This window comes from Bos taurus, chromosome 18, assembly GCF_002263795.3.
Source record: "Bos taurus isolate L1 Dominette 01449 registration number 42190680 breed Hereford chromosome 18, ARS-UCD2.0, whole genome shotgun sequence".
NCBI classification, from domain to species: Eukaryota; Metazoa; Chordata; class Mammalia; order Artiodactyla; family Bovidae; genus Bos; species Bos taurus.
The window spans coordinates 40,967,297-40,986,002 of record NC_037345.1 but is presented as its reverse complement, the minus strand read 5'-3'; the positions used below and the strand labels follow the sequence as shown (position 1 = coordinate 40,986,002).

Sequence of the window (18,706 nt, the reverse complement as noted above, 5' to 3'; positions counted from 1 at the left end):
CACAGGCCATGGAAACATCGGGAAGGGAGGGGAGAGGAGGGCAAAAACAAGATGAAAGGGGTCTCAGAGCCTTCTAGACTTCCCTACCCCCTCTCCCCCATGAGGAGGAGGACGCCCAGGCCCCAGGGAGGGGAGCGAGCTGCCTCAATAGCCCAGCAGGGTGGGTAAGGCCTGCCCGTGTCGGGGGCCAAGCTCTGGCTGAAGTCTGTGCTCTGCTAGGAGTCGTTTCTTAAACATTAGAAAATGCATTTGTCTCTGGGTTAATAGCCAGGCTTGTGACCTTTTAATTCACAGAAAATAAAGGGCAATTGAGGTCTGATGTGTACCATAAGAAATTGTTTCCACTCATTCTCATAGTGGGTCTGTATTTAGTTCATGATCCACCACCCCAAAAGAAAAATGGCACTCTCTGTAGGGCCCAACCTCAACTGATGCTGGACATTTTAACATATGAGGTAGTACAGCTTCCCAGATGACTCACCTGGTCCTCTGTGGGGACAGCTACGGATGGTTCTGAAGTCAGGTCGGCTTGGATAAGATGCAGAGAGCATCTTTCCCAGTGTGGGTCTGACAAACTCTCACAGGCTCGACCTGCAGGGTCCCAACAAGAACCCACACTCCACGTGACACCTGACTCATGACCTCCATCTTCCCGTGAACCACAGGGTGGTCAGGGGCAGGTGAGCTGGAGCAAGGAGCCTGCCTCTCGCTCCCTGGTGTGGAGCTTCACCCTGACGCTTCCCGCTGCCCCCTTCAGGGCAGCCCCCCACCCCACCCCCCGTGTCAAGTGACCGGCTGCCAGAACACACAGGCCACAAGCTGTGAGTCCTCCATGAGCTCCCATCCGGCTCCCTTCTTGGCCTGAGGGGCCCTCCTCAAAAGCAGTGGCTGGACTCTCTGCCAGGGCCTTTTCGGCAGCAAGAAAACTGCCGTTCACATCCAGGGAGAGAGAGGACGGCCAGTCACAGTGGCTGAGCTGGGGGTGCCTCCCTGGAAGTCAGTGGGTTGGCCAGGTTCCACAAAGGGAAAGAGTTACCTGCCACAGGAGCTACTGAGGTGACTGGGGTGGTTCTGCCGTTTCAGGTCCCTTGGGAACAAATGTAGGCACCAAGGCACGTGGGTCTCCTCCAGGCACTTGGGCATCAAGGGGCAGGTGCATGGGGCAGCCCTCCCATGCACCTACCCCCTCTGATTAGGATTTGCTGGCTGCCAGGCTCAGGGCCTCTGGACACCGTGGCTTGTCCGTACTCACCCTTGCATCCCCAGCGCCTAGCACATGGCTCGGAGTTCAGAACCTACTTAATAAGCATTTGTCCTTGAATGAACTAATGAATTAACGAACAAACCAACAAACAAGTGAATTTATGAAAGAACAAACGAGTCACAGGGTTGCTTGGTGACAGGCAACTGCCTGGCTTGAAGGAGACAGATTTCAGTATTTCCTTGGGAGGAACTTTCTCAGTAACATCTCCAGTACTGAAAGAAAGGGCCTCAAGACACAGCATCCCGCTGGGTAATACACAGCTGCAGCCTGTGGGCTGTCATCCTGTGACTTGAGATTCCTCTGCGAGGAGGTCCACTTCCGGAAACAGGGAACACAGCACTTATATGAAGCATTTATCAAAGTATAGCTATCACTGAAAGACAGAGGTGCACAAAGGATAGCCCATGGGCCAAATCCTTCTGTCACCTGGCTTTGTAAATAAAGTTTTATTGGAAACCATCAAGCACTTTCAATTAGGACAGAATTGAGTGGTTACAAAAGAGCCCGCATGACCTACAACACCTAAATTATTTGTTACTTGGACCTTTACAGAAAGAGTTTGTTGATATCTGTGTTGAATATTCCACTGCAAAAAATATGTGACGTATTAGAATTCCCTGGTGGCTGAGACGGTAAAGCATCTGCCTACAATGCGGGAGACCCAGGTTCCATCCCTGGGTCGGGAAGATTCTCTGGAGAAGGAAACGGCACACCACTCCAGTACTCTTGCCTGGAAAATCCCATGGACGGAGGAGCCTGGTAGGCTACAGTCCATGGGGTCGCAAAGAGTCGGACACGACTGATCGACTTCACTATACACACTATATTTAAGTAAAAGCTGAAGTCTGTAATGTAATCATTTTTTGTGTGTGAAATACATCTTTCAGTGCACAAAAAGAACTGGGAAAGAATGGACTAAAATGTTTGCGGTTGTTATCTCTGAGTGGTAAGGGCACATATATTTTTAAATTATTTTATTTGTATTTATCTGTATTTTCTCAATGTCCAAGATAAACAAGAATTAACTTATAGTAAGAAAAAAATAATAATGTCATTAAACAACAAAAATAGCAACAAAGAAGTCAGTAAACAGCCCTCTAGGAAGAGACCAAGTGGCTGGGGTTTGAAGGTCAATCCAACAGGACATTTCAGAGGGGGTTAGGTCCCATTTGGGAACGGATGCATGCTGCCAATGCTCTCCTACACAGGGATTATTTTATGTCACAGAGCAGCTTCGCTGAAGGATCACTTCAATTTTTCAAGGCAAATTACTTTTAAAAAAAGAACCTAAAACACCTATTTTAGCAGCGAATTTAACAAAATATATTTAGCAATAAAGAGAAGCATGTATCTGTCTTGGTCTTCAAGGAAACAACCACTGCACACATTTTACGTTGAGCTAAACATAAGCAAGTTGGAAATTTTCCAAAATGCCTCTCAAGATGATTGAAGACAACCGAGGGTGTCCAAAAACCACGATGACAACCACTGAGCTAAGAGTTTGGGGACATTACTTTAATGAAGAGATGAGAGCACCATGAAGGGGACCTGTCTCACCATACATCAAATGGCTTTGGAACTGAGGTCAAACCAGAGGAAAGAAACTGGTGTCCACCCAAGTCCCAGCCCAGCAAGATGCCTCCCCGGGGGAGAGAATGGACCCTCTCTGGCATCCACAGCACCCAAGGCCCAGAGTAAAACAGCATGGTCACCCCAAGGTGTGCCCTGCTCCCAGCAAAAGCTGAAACAAGACCCCACCCCCGAAAAGCAAGTGAGGAGGCATCAAAAGGCAACCCACCCACCACCCACTTCCTTCTGTAAATATCTGGCTGGGCATCTCCAAGAGAATGGCCGGCCCCGCCACGGAGTCAGCTTGTCCTGTGCCTCCCATAGCCCGCAGACACATGCCACATGTCACACAAAACCCCAGTGCTGACAGCAATGAAGACGTGGGTCCCACAAGCAGCCAGGCCCTGGACAGCCTTCTCTTGGTAGGAAAGAACAGACCCAGGCACCCGAATTCCACCCACCACCGTCTCTACGAACAGCACAGCTCCCTCTGTGCCCTGGCCCACCCATCAGGGAGCCGGAGGGAGTGTTCAGACATGCACTGATTTGGAGTTCTGCAGCCTGTTTTGAAGATGTGGATCAAGGAGAGGATGGCAGCAAATCTCTGTGCTTAGCTCAGCCCTGTCTGTCACAAGCCAAGCCCCCCAGTTCCCCATTCTGCCTCCCCAGCACATGTTAGAGGCACAGTATTCACCTCTTAGATTATATTAACAAGCTCCATTATTACAGAGTTGTCTCTGTAACTACCCAGGACTGTCCTGGCTGGCTCCACATGTTTGCACCCACAGCATACCAGGACTTAGGTGAAAACAGTAAGCAAAATGCAATACAAGATAAATAAATGGAAATACAGCTCCAGGAAATTGAGTGCACTCCTGACAAAGAACAGCTACACCAGATCTGGCTCAGAATTCAGTGGAGGGGCCCAGCAGAGTGAAAATCCACGTGCACAGCAAGGAAGACCTGCTTTAGCTACCCAGCTCCTAGGGGACCCCCAAGCTCTGCTCAGGTGCCTCGCTGCTCAGGTTGTGCCCAAGAAAAAAGGCCCCAAAGTCTGCCCAAGACCTGCTCCCCTGAGCTCCTGTGCAAGGGCCCACAGCTTTCCGAGAAGGAGTTTCCAGATGGCGCCTGGCGGCAGCAGTGCCAAACTCCACAGCTTAAGTAAATGTTGCCGTCGCCCCGTCCTGCCAGGAAAAGGCAAAGGGGACCCACGGCTCTTCTCAGCTGCTGCGACGCTTGCTTCCTGGAGAGGACAGAGAGTCCCCACCACCTGCCCTGCACCCTGCTGGAGAGCCCCCTTTCCTCGGCGTTTGTGAGCTTCACTGCCCCTTTCTACACTCCAGCCCAGTCCACATGGGTCGGGGAGGAGCTGTCAGATGCCAACAGAGGAGAGGGAGGTGAGGAACCCAGAAGGGCAGCAAGCAGGCCCAAGGGTCACAGATGGCAAAGGCTCCAGCCCAGTCATCACAAATTTGGGACGTTTGCACAAATCCAATCTCCTGATCTCTGCAGGTGTTTCTCCACCCCTACCATCAACGCTCCAAAACAGCCCGACAGTTATGGGAGTTAAGGCTCACTTCTCTTCCGGCCTCACATGCTCAGAACACTGCCAAATGCTCCCAGCACGGGTCTCTCCCAGGTCTCCCTCCACTCTCCACCTCAACATCCCAAATATCCCAGAGGCTTCCCCCAGAATCCAGGGAAATCCTGAGGGCCAGTGAAATAGGAGGTTTATTGAAGCCTGTACCTGTCTCCACCCTGGAGACATCAGGGCTACCTCCCAAAACCTCCTCCAGAGGAGGGCAGAGCCAGGTGCTGGCTGAGGTGGAAAGCGAGGAAGACTCCCTGCTTTACCCGCTCAGGAGTGCACGTCTCCTAACAGGCACAAAGCTTCATGCCAATGAAGGGGTTCGAAGGCCCAAGAGCCGGGTGGAGAAGGGATCCGGTGAACAGGAGGACCCCAAGATGCTCCCCAGAGACAGTTCCCACTCTGTAGGAGCGGCTGCTGGCAGTGCTGACATGTTGGGCCTACGTTCCCAGGCCCCTGAGACGGAATAGCAAGAGAGTGGGTGGGTGAAAGGCGGCTCCAGGCAGCTCATGACACATGCTTTGGGCCAACAAGCAGAGGCCACGCTGTGGCCATTTGCAAAGCAAACCTCTAATTCCAAGGTGGTGGCCAACCTGAGCGCGAACCTGCCATTCCAGCTAGCAGCAATCACGCACCTAATGCTTCACGCTCTGTTTTGAACACTGACTGCTTAATTCTTTGCCTCATTGTAACCTGTCCTTAGCTAATGTGTGTTTTTCTTATTACCATTAAATTTAGATTTAAATGAACGTTCGTTCCTTGTATTAACATGCATACAGAAGGAGCATACTACCGTGAACACATGGGGCTTCCTGAGTTCTCGGGCAGGAGCGCAGCATCCCTAAGAGCACAGGAGCGGGACACGAAGGTGGGCAGGGTGAGGCGGGGCAGCTAAAAACAGCAGGGCTCCAGTGATCCTGTGGTAGGAATCAACCCCGTGGACAGAAGACGGTGTCCCGGGAGTCTGGGAATCCTTGGGAACGAAGAGGAAAGAGGCTTTGCTTCTGGGATCTTGTGTCACACATCTTTTATATCACACTTCCTATTTGAAGACTTTTAGAGCCAGTATGATTTCTCTCTTTCTGAAATGCTAAGTGACAGCTCCATCGGGCAGCCCTGTGGAAGTGGGATTTACAGCTCCACACAAAGGGGTGAGAGAGGCAGCCGAGGCCCCAGAGTGGTACTGAGCGTTCCCAGGCTCAAGGCAATCAAAGGGCACAGAGTGATCGGAAGTTTATAAAAAGGAGCTGCTGTCAGGCGTCCGGCCCCCTCACAGGAGACAGGCGAGGTGAACCAGCATCTGAGGGCTCCTGTTCCCAGCTCCAGCACCATGCCAAGTGGGCGGACCACCTCCAGTCCCAGCAGAAAGGCGGGAGAGCAGAGGGAGCCCACTAGACCCCTGACCTCTGCCCCATCGGACAGAAGTCTGGCCAGCCTACTACCCAGGCTGGGCCAGCTCCCGGGAGGCAGGGCCCACCAGCATCTGCCTGGGCATGGCTTCGGCACACACAGCCGAGCCTCCGTAAATCTCCACAAACACGGCGGCCGCCTGCACACTCTTCCACGTCGGGACGGAAAAGCTGCATATGGCGCTCAGTTTTAACAGCTGAGCTTTAAAAAAGTGCAGCTTTTCATCTCACTGAACCAGCTCCCAAATTAAAGGGTGGGGGAGGGAGAGAGAGGAGGCAGGAAAAGAGAGAAGCTGGAGTGGGCAGGGGGAGCCTTCCACGCTAAATTTGATTTTATAAGGAATTTCAGACTAGTATCTGCTCCAAAGGTCCCTCTGGAAAATGAAATCACAGTCCCTGTTTGTCGTCCCCAAGTTTGCTAATTTCATCCTTTAAAAAATAACTTTCTTTTTTCTGCTTTTAATAAAAATGAAGGAGTCTATCAATGAAGAAATCACTCACATGCCTTAGATTGGGTTAACAATTTTTAAGCAAATTTGTAAATGGGATTATTGTTTTCCAAAGTTCTGCTTAGCGAAGAGATTAGTGGCCACAATGCCCAGGGGGCATCCCCTGGTCCTTTTAATTCCCTGCCTGGAGGTGGAAGGTGCTGGGAGAGGAATGGGAGGGAGAAGCCTGATATAGGGCAGTTTTCCTGGAATCGCCTGGAAACTTTTACTTTCTGTTTCCTCTGCTGATAATGACTGTCTTCGCTCTGCAGCCAGCCCCCCTCTCCTCTCCCAGCCCCCTGTTGCTGCCTGCCATCCCCGAGCTCCAGTATAAAGTTTGGCTTTTGCAGCAGGAAGCAGCTGGGCCAAGCAACCAGCGAATGATAATGACCTCAGAAATCTGCTGTTCGCTCGGCAACAATAGGGTGCTCAGTCTACTGGAAAATTGTGTTCATCAGCTAACTCTGCTCAGTTACTAATTGACATTGCCAAATATTTTAAGAACAATTGGAATGCACAAGCAAAAAAAAAATTTTTTTTGAAGATCTTAATCCTCAGACTTAAATTTTTTTCTTTTTCTTTTTTTCCCTTCTTTCGAGTACCCAGATTTGTTTGTGTGGAGCAGTCAGTGGTTATCATGAATGGGGGCAGGGAGGAGGAGCCACATGAGAAAAAGAGGTGGAAAAGAAAGAAAATCTATCATATCACTATACACCCGATGTAAATGCAGGGGAGCCCTGGATAAAGGCCTTTGATGCTGTGGTCAATGGGCCAGCACAGGATGGAGACCCAGCATTTCAGGAATGCGGCTCGGGCAACAAAAGAAGAGCCCTCAAGGCTTCCAGCCCAGCTGATCAAATAATCCTTGTCCATCACAAAATATCATACCAGAAGTAGTAGGGGTTAACAGTATCTCCATCTTTGCATCTCTTCCTGCCTGGCTTTCCATTGATCACGTAACTTAGCCGACTTTATTTAATGAACAGAGGGTCAACGCATTCAATTACCCCTTTCCCACCATCAACACTTCAATTAGCCCCTCTCCAAAATTATGGGGAATGCAGAAGGTAACTGCCCTGTTGGATATAATGAACAGTATCGTTTCTTAGTACATTAAGTTTTAATTATTCTGAGCGTGATTTCCAAAGCAAAATCTGAAGAAATAGAACTTTGGTTGTCTTCTGACTCAGGATAAGGCTAGAATCGGAGCACAGCCTTAGATGAGATTTTAGGGAAAGATACAGAGATTAATGTCGTCGGAGAGTCTGCACGCGAGCCAGAAATGAGGGAGCATCAAAACACCCGCCCCGCTTTCTAAATGTCATAAAAGAGTAAAATGTTTAAGCCGCTGCTTTCCAAACAGTCTCCCTTTGCATTGTACACGGAGGCAGAGATGACATCTACTATGGTGTGAAATTAGTGGCAACACAAATCAACAACAACAACAAAAACAAAGGGGAAAGATGGGGAAGTGATCTGTGTGACTAGTTTTGTCCATTTTCTGTTAGAAAATATGACCTCTCAATTTGTCAAAGGTCCTAGTTTTCGCAGTTGATCTTAAGCTTGGTTCTCAGCAGTTTGGAGAGCCAAAGAACAAACACATTTTCTGGTTCACTGGAATCATTTTCACATGTTCACTGATTCAAACATTCTTTTGCTCACATAACAAACAGCTGCATCCCACATTAGCCTAGCTAGTGACAGTCGCCCATCTCGGCAATAACTGTTTGATTGCAAACTTGACCCCTTCTTCGTCTCGGTCTGAGCAAGACATTTTTAAACAGCCACTCCGTTCCAATCCTCCTTTGCAAAGAATTACATCTGATAACAAAGGACGTCTCTGCCACTCATTGTAAGCCTTCTTCTGGAGATCTGTTCTAAGAGGCTCTCTGTAAAAAGGTTTTTTATGATGAATTCAGAACTACTATCATGTTAAGAGCAGCGATTTATAAAGAAGAATTCATTGGTTAAGATCTGAAAAAATAGTTTCTCAGGCCCTACTGACCCAGTTTTCAACAAAAAAAAGAATCAAGTGATGCAAATTAAGTTTTGCGACATTGTTATGCAGTCTGAGAAATTTGTAAAACCGTGTTTTTGCAGTTATTTCTTAATAGAAGCCTTAATAAGTACTTCTTTCTTTACTTAAGGGCTTAAAGATTTTTTTCTCCCCTTCACCTTGCAGGTTTCTCTCTAACAGGTAATAATAAAATACCTATTGTGTCAAGATTTTTATTTAAATGCTTATTTTAATCGCGCTTTATACAAATCAGACTTGTTAGAAATAAGAGGGAAGACTAACCCGATTTGGTTAAGGGTCCTAATCCCAGGAAAACTTGAATGGCCCAGGCGTGCGACTGATTTAGGCTGCATATTGGTATGCCATCAATTTTCCTACTTAGTCAGAAAATTATGAAAGGGTCTAATTTGAATATGAAGAAAACAAAGAAGTCAACCAGAAATGAAAGAATCAGTATTCACAATTGTACGATACTTCAATGAGGGAAATAAAAGTGAGAAGATAACCACAACTCAAGTATAATTCTCCTTTGAGTCCCAAGCCCGGTTGGTTCTTTTAAGCAAAATGGACTTCTTTCAGCAGAGTATTTAGAGATTTGGAAACAACAGAGATAGGAATAGCATGAGGCTATCACTTGGCCAGAAGGTGAGAAAAACACGGTAAACACGTCATTAATAGAGCCGAACATTTGGTGTCGGAATATTCTGCTGAGACCTTTTCATTTCAGCGGGGCTGGGAAACGGATGAAAATCTGTCAGTGTTAACTCCACGTCACTCCAAAAAGTTAGGAAAGCCAGTTTGTGCTCCGCTTTCTGCCCCAGAAAGGTCCCCAAATCCAAAAACCGTGAGATGACACTCTCCAGGAGAGGGGACCTCCTCACAGGAGGCCAGAAGTAATCCGTCCTGACAATGGGACGCCTGGCACTTTGCTGCCTTCCTGCACAAAGATCCACCTCCGAGCGCTCGCCATCAGGCAGTGACACTGGAGAACCCTTGCCTTGCGAGTTCTGGGCGGTGGTCACTCCAGGCAACGTGGCCTGGCCCTCCGTGGTGCTGCAGTCCTCCTCAGACGCTTCCAGAGTGTCTCAGCAGAAGTGAATTGCAAACGAGGCTAGGACTCCAGGAGTACACAGTGTGTTTCATGGGTGTTTAAGCAGAGGCATTAAGTGCTGTCGGAATCTCTGGAATGTGCAGTGCAGATTTATGTGTCTTAACAATTCTTTACTGGTTCGTAATAAGCCAGCGGACTCACACTTTATTTTAATACTAATTTTGTCCTAGAAGAAGGGAATACTGATGCATGACAAGAACAACACAACTAAGCTGGCATCTACTTAATAAGTGTAGCAGTGAATTGCCTCCGATACTGAAATATTTATCGAAACTGAGAAGGGAAAAAAAAGAAAAGGGGAAAAAAAAACCTTAAAAAATGACCCTCACCAGGGTGTTGCCACATCTTTAACAGTGGGCAATGCAGTGCCTTGAGGTGTCTCAAACTGTCTTTCATTTTCTAGACTTAATGGCTGATTGCAGAAATCAATGTTGCCATTAGTAACAGGGTATTTGTTATGGCATGATTTCCTCTGTTGTTAGGCTGCAGAATGATTACAGTATTAGTGAGATGCTTTCTTTATAAAGGGCTAGAGATATAACTTTCAATTTACTATCCATTAGTAAGGGGCTTTGGAAATATGGATGAAGGCAACAAGCTTACCTGCTGTTAGGTAGTGATTTTAATTTAGCTGTCTTAGGAGAGTGGGATTTTTTTTTCTTTTTTTTTTTCCCCCCTCAAACTGGGCCAGGAAGCTTCAGCATTTCACAGACATTTTGATGACAGATTTTCTGCTTTGCTATTTTAGACCCCAGAGCTGTATCGCCCGTGTAACACAGTACAATTTAAGACATGAAGTTGCGCATCTGTGTTGCAAACCTCTGTGCTTTTCCAAACCATCAGAGGAGAATGGTGTGGTTCTTCAGGTTATACACACATGACAGGTGAAGCAAGCTGTACTTTTGGAAGGGGACTGGAGACAGGTTAGGTCTAAGAAGAGATAGTGAAAGGCCCAAATGAGACAATTATGGGCATACAGTTGGGGGGATAGATCGTGAAGGTCTGAACTTACACAATCACATCAATGGATGGAGCCAAACGGCAGCTCCTGGGTTCCTGAGGTGATGGCAGATGGGGGTCAGGGAACAAAATGGGGCCAGGCAATCTTAGGGGCAAGAAAGGCTATGCCCGCTGGCAAACATACCAACTGGCCATCTCTCCACCACATGGGAGAAGGACTGACTTACTTTCCTGGTGCCAGGGCTCAAGGGAAGGTCGCAGAGTTGAAATGACAGCCTTCTCTTAAGGCAGGGCCAACAGGCAAGGTCCACACAGCACCAGGACCACGCCACAGTGACCCCAGGGCTGACCCTGAAGGGCAGCAAGGCCCCCTCCCCACTGAGGCCAGCACAGAATCAGGCTCTGGGGTAGGGAGAGCCCTGGCTCCGGCCACTGTTCCCCATCTCCCCCAGCAACCTACCTGAGGAGGACGGCGAGGAAGGGTGCGGGCTGTCCTCCTGGGCGCTCCCGGTCTGCGAGAGCCCGCCTCCAACCCCGCTCTCCTCGGTGACGTTGGAGGAGCCGGGCGTGGTGGAGCGGCTCACCGACTGGGACTCCTGGTCGCTGCCCGAGCCGCGCCGCTCGTCGGGGCCCCCGTGCAGCCCGTCCTCGTCACCCTTGCGGTCCCTCTTGTGCACGCGGGAGTGCACGACCACCTGGTGGTAGGTGCGGAACACTCGGCCGCAGTCCGGGCACTCGGTGGGCTTCTCCTTCAGGCTCCCGGGACCCTGCAGGTTATACTCGAGAGCCTGGTTGAGCCCGTGTGACAAAAAATCCCGACTGCCTTCTAAAGGGTCGAGCTTATTTGGCAGGTCTCTCTGATTGCCCACTTTAGTGCTGTGAACCAAATCAGCAGGCATTTTCTGCTTGGAGCCATCTGCTCCCACTAACACGTACTCCCGCTTCTCCTTATCAAACAGAACTCCGGCGTTTGCCAAAGTGTCTTCGTGGTTGCGCTGTAGCTGGTGCTCTTTAGACAAGAAGCCGTGTTCCATGGCCATGCCCCTGGCCATGAGCTGCCAAGCCTGGTAGCTGTTCACGGGGTCCATCTCGGCAGCCTTGGCCGCCGCCTGCAACCGCTCAATGCAGCTGGATTTCAGCGGTGGCACCAGGTTGAGGCATCCCAGGAGGGAGTGCTTGTCGCCCTCGGGGACACCGTGGGCCATGCTGGAGATGGGGGTCAGCAGCTTCCCCACCACCTCCTTCTCCTTCAGGGGCAGCTCGCCTTTGCCGTAGAGCTGGCTGGGCTCGCTCAGGCTGGCTTTGTCTGCTGCCATGAAGCCGCTCTGCAGGCAGGAAAGATACCTGGAGTACAGGTTGGCATGGGCCTCTTGGGACATGCCGCCCATGGGCACAGGCACCTCGGGGTCGCTGGGGGACTTGTTCTTCACGGACAGCTTGTTGAGGTGGACCTTCATGTGGTTCTTCAGGAACCAGGGCTCTTTAAAGCGCCGGCCGCAGATCTGGCAGCAGTGCTCGAAGGAGTCCTTGTGCTTCCGCATGTGGCCCTTCAGGAACCACGCCTGGCTGAACACCTGCCCGCACACCTCGCAGCGGAACTCGTTGGCCGATTGCTCCCCGCCGCCGTTGGGGCCCTGGCCCTGGGCCGACTCGGCCGTGATATGGGCCTTCTCCACGTGGCTTATAAGCTCCTCCTCCTGCGAGGCGGCGAAGTCGCACAGCGTGCACTTGTAGGGTTTGTGCAAGATGCGGATGTGGCGGTCTAGCTCCTCCCGCTTCTTGAACTTGCCCTTGCAGAAGGTGCAGCGGAAGCCAGCGGCGGGGGCCACCGCATCCTCTTGCACGCTAGCCGGCTTGGGCGAGGGCACCGGGTTGGCCACGTCGGGCAGGCTGTGGTTGGTGGGCAGGGCCAGGTTGCACGCGGCCAGAGGGGCCTGCTGGGCGTGCGCCAGGGGCTTCAGGTCAGGCCGGGGCTGAAGCAGGCTGCTCTTCATCTGCTTGTCCCGCAAGATGGCCCTCTCCTCCAGCTCGTGCAGCAGGCGGTTCTCCTCGCGCACCCGCCCGCGCCCCTTCCCCAGATTGCCCAGCTTGTGGGTCCGCAGGTGGATCTTGAGGTTCCCTTTCTGCGCCGCCCGGTGGTCGCAGTACGGGCACTTGAAGGGCTTCTCGCCGGTGTGAGTGCGCATGTGCAAGGAGAGGATGCTATTGAAGCGGAAGCGCTTTCCGCACAGCGGGCACGGGTACTTTCGGTTTTTACGGGCGTCGTCCTCGATGTCGCTCATCTGGGACATGATGCCCAGGTTCTGACCGTTGAGGAACTGCTGCAGATCCACCCGCCCGTTGAGGCTGGTGTCCACGTCCCGGCCCAGCTGGTTGGCCAGGAGCGCCATCTGACTGCCCATGGGCTGGCCACTCATGGGCACGTGGGCCTTCTCGTCAAGAGGCGCGGGGGTCTTCTCCTCGGGGTTGGGCCGCGGATGTAGCTCGGGGAAAGCATGGCTGAGCTGGGAGGTGATCTGGTGCAACTTCTGACTCATGGCATACTGGCCGTTGAGGACGGGGCCGCTCAGATGGGGCTCTGCTTCCGGCGCCGCCGAGGACACTCCAAGGCACAGACTGGCTTCTTCCATCCCTGAAAATAAAGAAAGAGTTCAGATCTGTGCCAGGTACCGTGGCACAGTGAATCAACAGCATCAGCTGGTGGGGAATTTGCATTGCATGCCCTACCTACACATAATAATGCTAAGGAATTATAGTCAAAAACAATAATAAAAAAATGAATTATTAAATGCCAATTATGCAATATGGCATTGCTCTTCCAATTTGTTTTGGCGATAGATCGTCTTCCTTGTATTTTCTATTTACAGACTGCAATTATTCATTCACGTTTAAATTATTAATGTTTTACCACTTTCAACACCTAATAACAAATCAGGGGTCTACGTGTTAAACGTTTCCTCCTCTCCCCCCTTTAGCACCTGCACCTGTTGGTTCAGTTCAGAGTTTGTCAAGGAGCAGAATGGCTTTAACTGAAACACCAAACTGACTCACTTGTAACTTTTGTTTCTGGTTACTATATTCCATACGTTCGCCAGTCGGAGATGAAAGAGATTATTTTATGATTTGGCAAAAAAAATCCAACCCAATGGCACGATATTTACTGGTACATAATAAAACAAGATAATGTTTTGGGAAAAAATAAAGTAAAGGACAGGCTTTAGAACAATAAAAGGGATTTTGCTTTAGTCAACAAAAAGTGCAGTAATATCTCATTAAGCTGATTAGTATGCTGCTTAGAAACAGTACTAGGTGCTGTAACACATGATTATAATCATAAAAATCCTTCAGTGTTTGCAAGGAAGCATTAACGAGGTATATTAAATTTTAAGGAGACTGCGAGTAGCGGCTTTGCAAACCTTAGAGATTAAGATTTAACCCTTCTGTTACGAAACACTGTTATTTTGTTATTTGGTAACCGTGCCCATCAAAAGAAGTATAAATTATCTCGTGATGGAATCATAGTGAATTGTTGAGACTGCTCAAATTTGGGTAGGGGGTAAAGACTTACACTGCAGAGTGGGCTTACCCTGTCCTTCAACTGGCAAGATATCTGCAGCAGAGACTTTGATTGGGCTTAAAGAGATCTTTTATAGAACTGGATAAAAACCAATTAAAATCCAGGGACGATGCCATAGGAAGTCTCAACCAAGTTTGAGTGTTTTTAATAACTTTCCCAATATACAGTAATGAGTACAAATTGTACCTGCAGTATGTGTTTTGCAGAAAATTAGAACTCAAAGCTGTTTGTTAAACACTAACACTCAAAGCAGGTCTGCATAATTGTCTTTAATAGTCCTCTCTGCCCCTCTCCAGCCTATGCAGAATTGCTAAAGCCAGATCATTCTGGGATGGGGCAGAAGGAATAATCCCCTCTATATCAGAGCATGTGGGGAGCTCAACTTTGAAAGGCAATGAATCCATGCCTGGGGTCCTTCTATTTCCAGATCTGTCTTCCACTTGAAGGAGTCCAAATTTGTTTCCTGCCACTGGAACAGTTAGTGCACATCCATCCCCTTTGTATCCCAATGTTTAGATGTGTTGGCCAGCCAGGTGGTTCAGGAGTACGGCTTAACCCCAGCCAGGACTGATTCCTGGGCCAAGCAGTTCCCCAGGGGAACGTGTGGGGACAGAGCTCAACTGTGGAGGAAGCACATTCAGCCCTGGTGGGGTCGGCTGCCTACTGGGCTTCCAGCCAGGCAGACTGTGTGTGGATGGAGGTTCTCCAACAGGAGACCTGACTTCCTTGGCAAGAGGACAGAGGCTGTGAGTCTGTCTTGCAAGAGAGGAGAAGAAAAAGACATGATGTTTATTTCCAGGAGGGAGAGAAACTGCAACCATGGTGCAGGGTTAACTATCCATGAACAACTACACACACTCACACACACAGACAAGCACATGGTCACTTGGAGTAAAAGAATGCTTTCAATTTGTCTCTGGTGGCAGTCTGTATTCAAAAAATAAAATAAAAAGAAGAAAGGAAGGAAGGAAGAAAGAAAGAAAGAAAAAAGCTCATTTTGGAGCCTGGTCAGAAAGGAGTAATTTCTCATGGAGATTCTTGCATTCATTCAGTAGACTTGCTGAGTTTCCACCATGTGCCAGGCCCTGTCTTTGGCACTGAAGATGCACTAGTGGATAAGACTGGCCAGCCCCAGCATTCACGGCACCCGCTGACCAGCAAGGAGGAGCAGGCCCAGTGTGAGAAGTTGCTGGAGCGGGACTGGGGCCGAGAAGGGCCCTGTCTAGAGCCATTTTACCACCTTTAAGCCCCATCCAGCTGCTCTGGCTCCTCTCCTGAGCAAACATGGATCATAACCCCAAAGCCACTTGGGAGTGCTCAAAATTCCACCCAACAGCTCTGGGGAAGTTTGGAAAGTCCGAAGCCAACACGGATGGCCCACTGCCAAAAGCTGCCCAGTTGGCCTGCTCAGAAGACATGAATCCAGGAAGATGGGCTATTTTCAGGTTACTGCTGCTGAGCTGACGCCAGTTAAGCAGGAGGGAGAGGAGGCTGAATGTGCAATACAGCAAGACTGCACATCAGGTTGGATGAGCAGCATCAAGTTGAAGACCACATCCCCCACCCCCAGTCATGCTGTACACATAACAGCTCAACTTGCCAAATAATGAACTTGAGGAGTTTTCAAGTTAGGTTTGAATATGGAATTCTTTTATTATGCTCAATTATTTTTTCCCCCACAGTCAACAAAGCTTTTTTTAAACACCCTTTAAGCAACCAGTCTTCAGGTGCCATTGTTGACCACAGAATATTCCAGAATATGCTGAGGCACCAGCAGCTCCGTCCCCTCATGCAGGTCGCAACTACATATCCCCTTCTCACAAAGGCCCTCCATGTCCACCTCGACACAGACAACTTAAGCCCCAAAGCCTTTCTCTACCCCATTATCTTACTTTCTTCTTCAGGGCACTTATCACAGGAGAGGGTGCAGTTTTCTTATTGACCCTCTTGCAGATGTGCAGGCAGGATCATGTCTCCTTTGGTCACAAAAAAAGCCTCAGGGCCTAGAGCAGAGCTGTATTATTCTAAGTTCAGATTGTTATAACTGAATGGATGATGATTGAACAGACCCTATAAACACAGCCCATAAACGAAGGCTAGCCTGTAGTATAAACACTTTCACTCCAACTTCATGGAAATCAAATTCAGCTTTTGCACAAGTCCTTGAACATCCAAAAATCTGAATCTGTCAGAGTCAGAAAGGTCCTGGGTTTCTACCCAGAATCTGGTGGTCTAGAAGTAGCCAAGGGAGAACCATGCCTCTCCACCAGCATTTTCACTGTAAGTACTCATGGTGGCCATCTGGGCTTGGATCACCTCTGACCCCAGCTGCTGGCACTAGGAGACAGAGAGCAATTAAGTCCTTCAGAACTTGATCATCCATCCTGGGATCCATGGGAGAACCCAGAATTTCAGCAGAGCTGGAGGAGATAGATGCTCTGAGGATTACGGCCCTCAGCCCCTCTAATGAGCCCCAGCAAAGACTGTGCTGAGCCCCACTGTGTGGCAGGGTCAGACATCATCTCAGAATGCTCTGTGAGACCTGACACCCTGTGATTCCATGAGCAGGTGCAGGCGCAGCCATGGGTCAGTCACCACCAATGCCAGCCGATAGACTCAGAGCAAGCAAGGGGAGTGTGAGTTCTTGGAAAGAGCAAGGGGTAATTGGTGTGTTGTCCCTGGGCCAAAGCAGCCGAGGCAGGACGAGCTGGCCCCAGGCCCAGCCTGAGACTCACAAAACCTGGGTCAGCCCCAATTTCTCCAGCCTTGACACTTCACCCATCCGGAATTCCCTTACCCCTTATCTCACTTATTCAGTAAATGCTTGCCCGGGGCCTTTATGTAACCGCCCTCAAGGGCTTCTGGGTCAAAGGGGCGAGTGCAGGCAAAGCCACCAGTAAGGGTGAAGCAATGAAAAGGCCCCAGAGAGACTGAATTCAAAGTTGAGAGAAAGGAGAAACCATTGCAATCGAGGTATATAGGTGTGTGTGTGTGTGTGTACAGGAATATGACTGTGTTGGGGGAGGGGCAGCAAGCCCCTAAGTGAATTTCCTCTAGCAAGAAATACAAGAAATCCCTGGGAAACGAAGGGATCACTTATCCTACTGATAAAGGGTTGGATCCAACGCAGCCCTAAGATCTCAGGGGCTGGGAGGTGGGGCTGCCTCCAGGGGCTCGTGGTTCTGGGAGAAGGTGGCATTTCTCCTTTTCCCCAGCCCTCAGGGAGCAAGCACAGGGAGAACACCTTCCATGTGGGACCACAGTGCTTCCTCGCAGAACTGTATGCCAGTGTCCCTGGCAGACACTCTCCTGTCCTGACAAAGGCGGCAGACACACATATCCACAGGCAACACCGCCCCACATGGTCCCTAAAAACCTGGGAGCACTTTACACCAACCCATCCTTCACTCGCCAGCCTGGCTCTGGAGCCGTCACCCTATGTTCCAGCCATTGCGGGACCCACACTAAGAAGCCAGGAGCCAGTGCAGGGTAGGCCATGATCCTGGGCTGAAGGCAACTGGGCAGCTGGGACCGTCTGAGGAACCTATACAATAACCCATCTAACCCTCTCACCTCGGTAGGAAAACGCTTAGCAAAATCAAAAAGCAGTAAACAAACTGCTAAACATGGAGGACAGCTCACCCGGCCACCAGCTCGTGGCCCCAGCCTAAAGCATAGCAGGAAGATCAATAAACCCTGGTTGACTAATGGAAGGAACCAAACGGTACGGAATTCACTGAACTGTGGACAGGCAGCCAGATCCGAGGCTGGGAAGGGGACGCAGTGAACTGTCGATTCGTGTGTCAGCCCTCCAACATGGAAACACTGCACATCCCACCTTAGTCCCAATCTATCCTGAGCCCAGGGTCATGGTGGGGCATAGGGGCGCTCAACCTTACTGTCCATATTAAGGAAGACCCAGGTCCGGGCCTGAGTCCTGGCCACCATGGCATTCCTCACCTGGAAATGCCAGACCCACCTCTGAACACAGGCAGGGGCCCCAGCCGAAAGCCTCTGAACGCTAGAGGGTTTCTACTTGAGCTCTGCAATTTCATGATGAGGGTATTCTCAGCATATGAAACCCACCACTGGATGCACAGATTATCAAAATGCATTCTGTCTCCTCACCCCCATCATTGCAGGTACCATAAGCCATTCAGCTGCCTTTGATGGTGCTAATAGTTATTTTGATTTTGCATTTCTGCCTTCAAGACTATTTCCTGTGATATCAATGACAAAAGTTTTCACTTAACTCTTCCAATAGAAAACCTAATTGTATCTTTCACTCAGAATGAAATTTGAAACTATCAGGACACCAGAAATGCCAGCTGCTAGGAGTCTAAATAAATTTTACACAAAAACACAGTTTCATTTTGCTACCACAGGAAAAAAAAAAAAAAGTAATCTTATGAATAGCCCAAAAAATATAGATCTTGCCAGTAAGTTGCATGAAGGAGTTTTATCCTTATACCATGAAAAAGAATAGCTGGGAAATAAAATGACTTTCAAAATAACCATTTCAACTGGATTTTTAAAAATCAAATATTGTTGTCTAGCCAAGCACAACTAAATATTCCCTTTTTTATCAATGAGGTAAAGGCACTGCCTCAGAAACCTTGCAGGAGACCAGCACCCCCAGAGGCTGGGCAAGAGGTGGGGGGCTTGGGTTCACAACAAGGGTTGCAAACACCATTGTGGGGTTTACCCCCTAATCATGTCACAG

At 49.5% G+C, this 18,706-nt stretch overlaps 1 protein-coding gene across 18 annotated transcripts in view; it reads right to left on the bottom strand.

The window, feature by feature from the left end:
* Window positions 1-18,706, bottom strand: part of ZNF536 (zinc finger protein 536) — a 448,340-nt gene that overhangs the window by 236,213 nt on the left and 193,421 nt on the right. For all 18 annotated transcript variants that reach the window (XM_059877488.1, XM_024979020.2, XM_024979014.2 and 15 more), the window contains one exon: window positions 10,867-13,038. In XM_059877488.1, coding sequence (XP_059733471.1) covers window positions 10,867-13,036 — 2,170 coding nt within the window. In that variant the 5' untranslated portion in view covers window positions 13,037-13,038. The remainder of the gene's footprint in view (window positions 1-10,866; window positions 13,039-18,706) is intronic.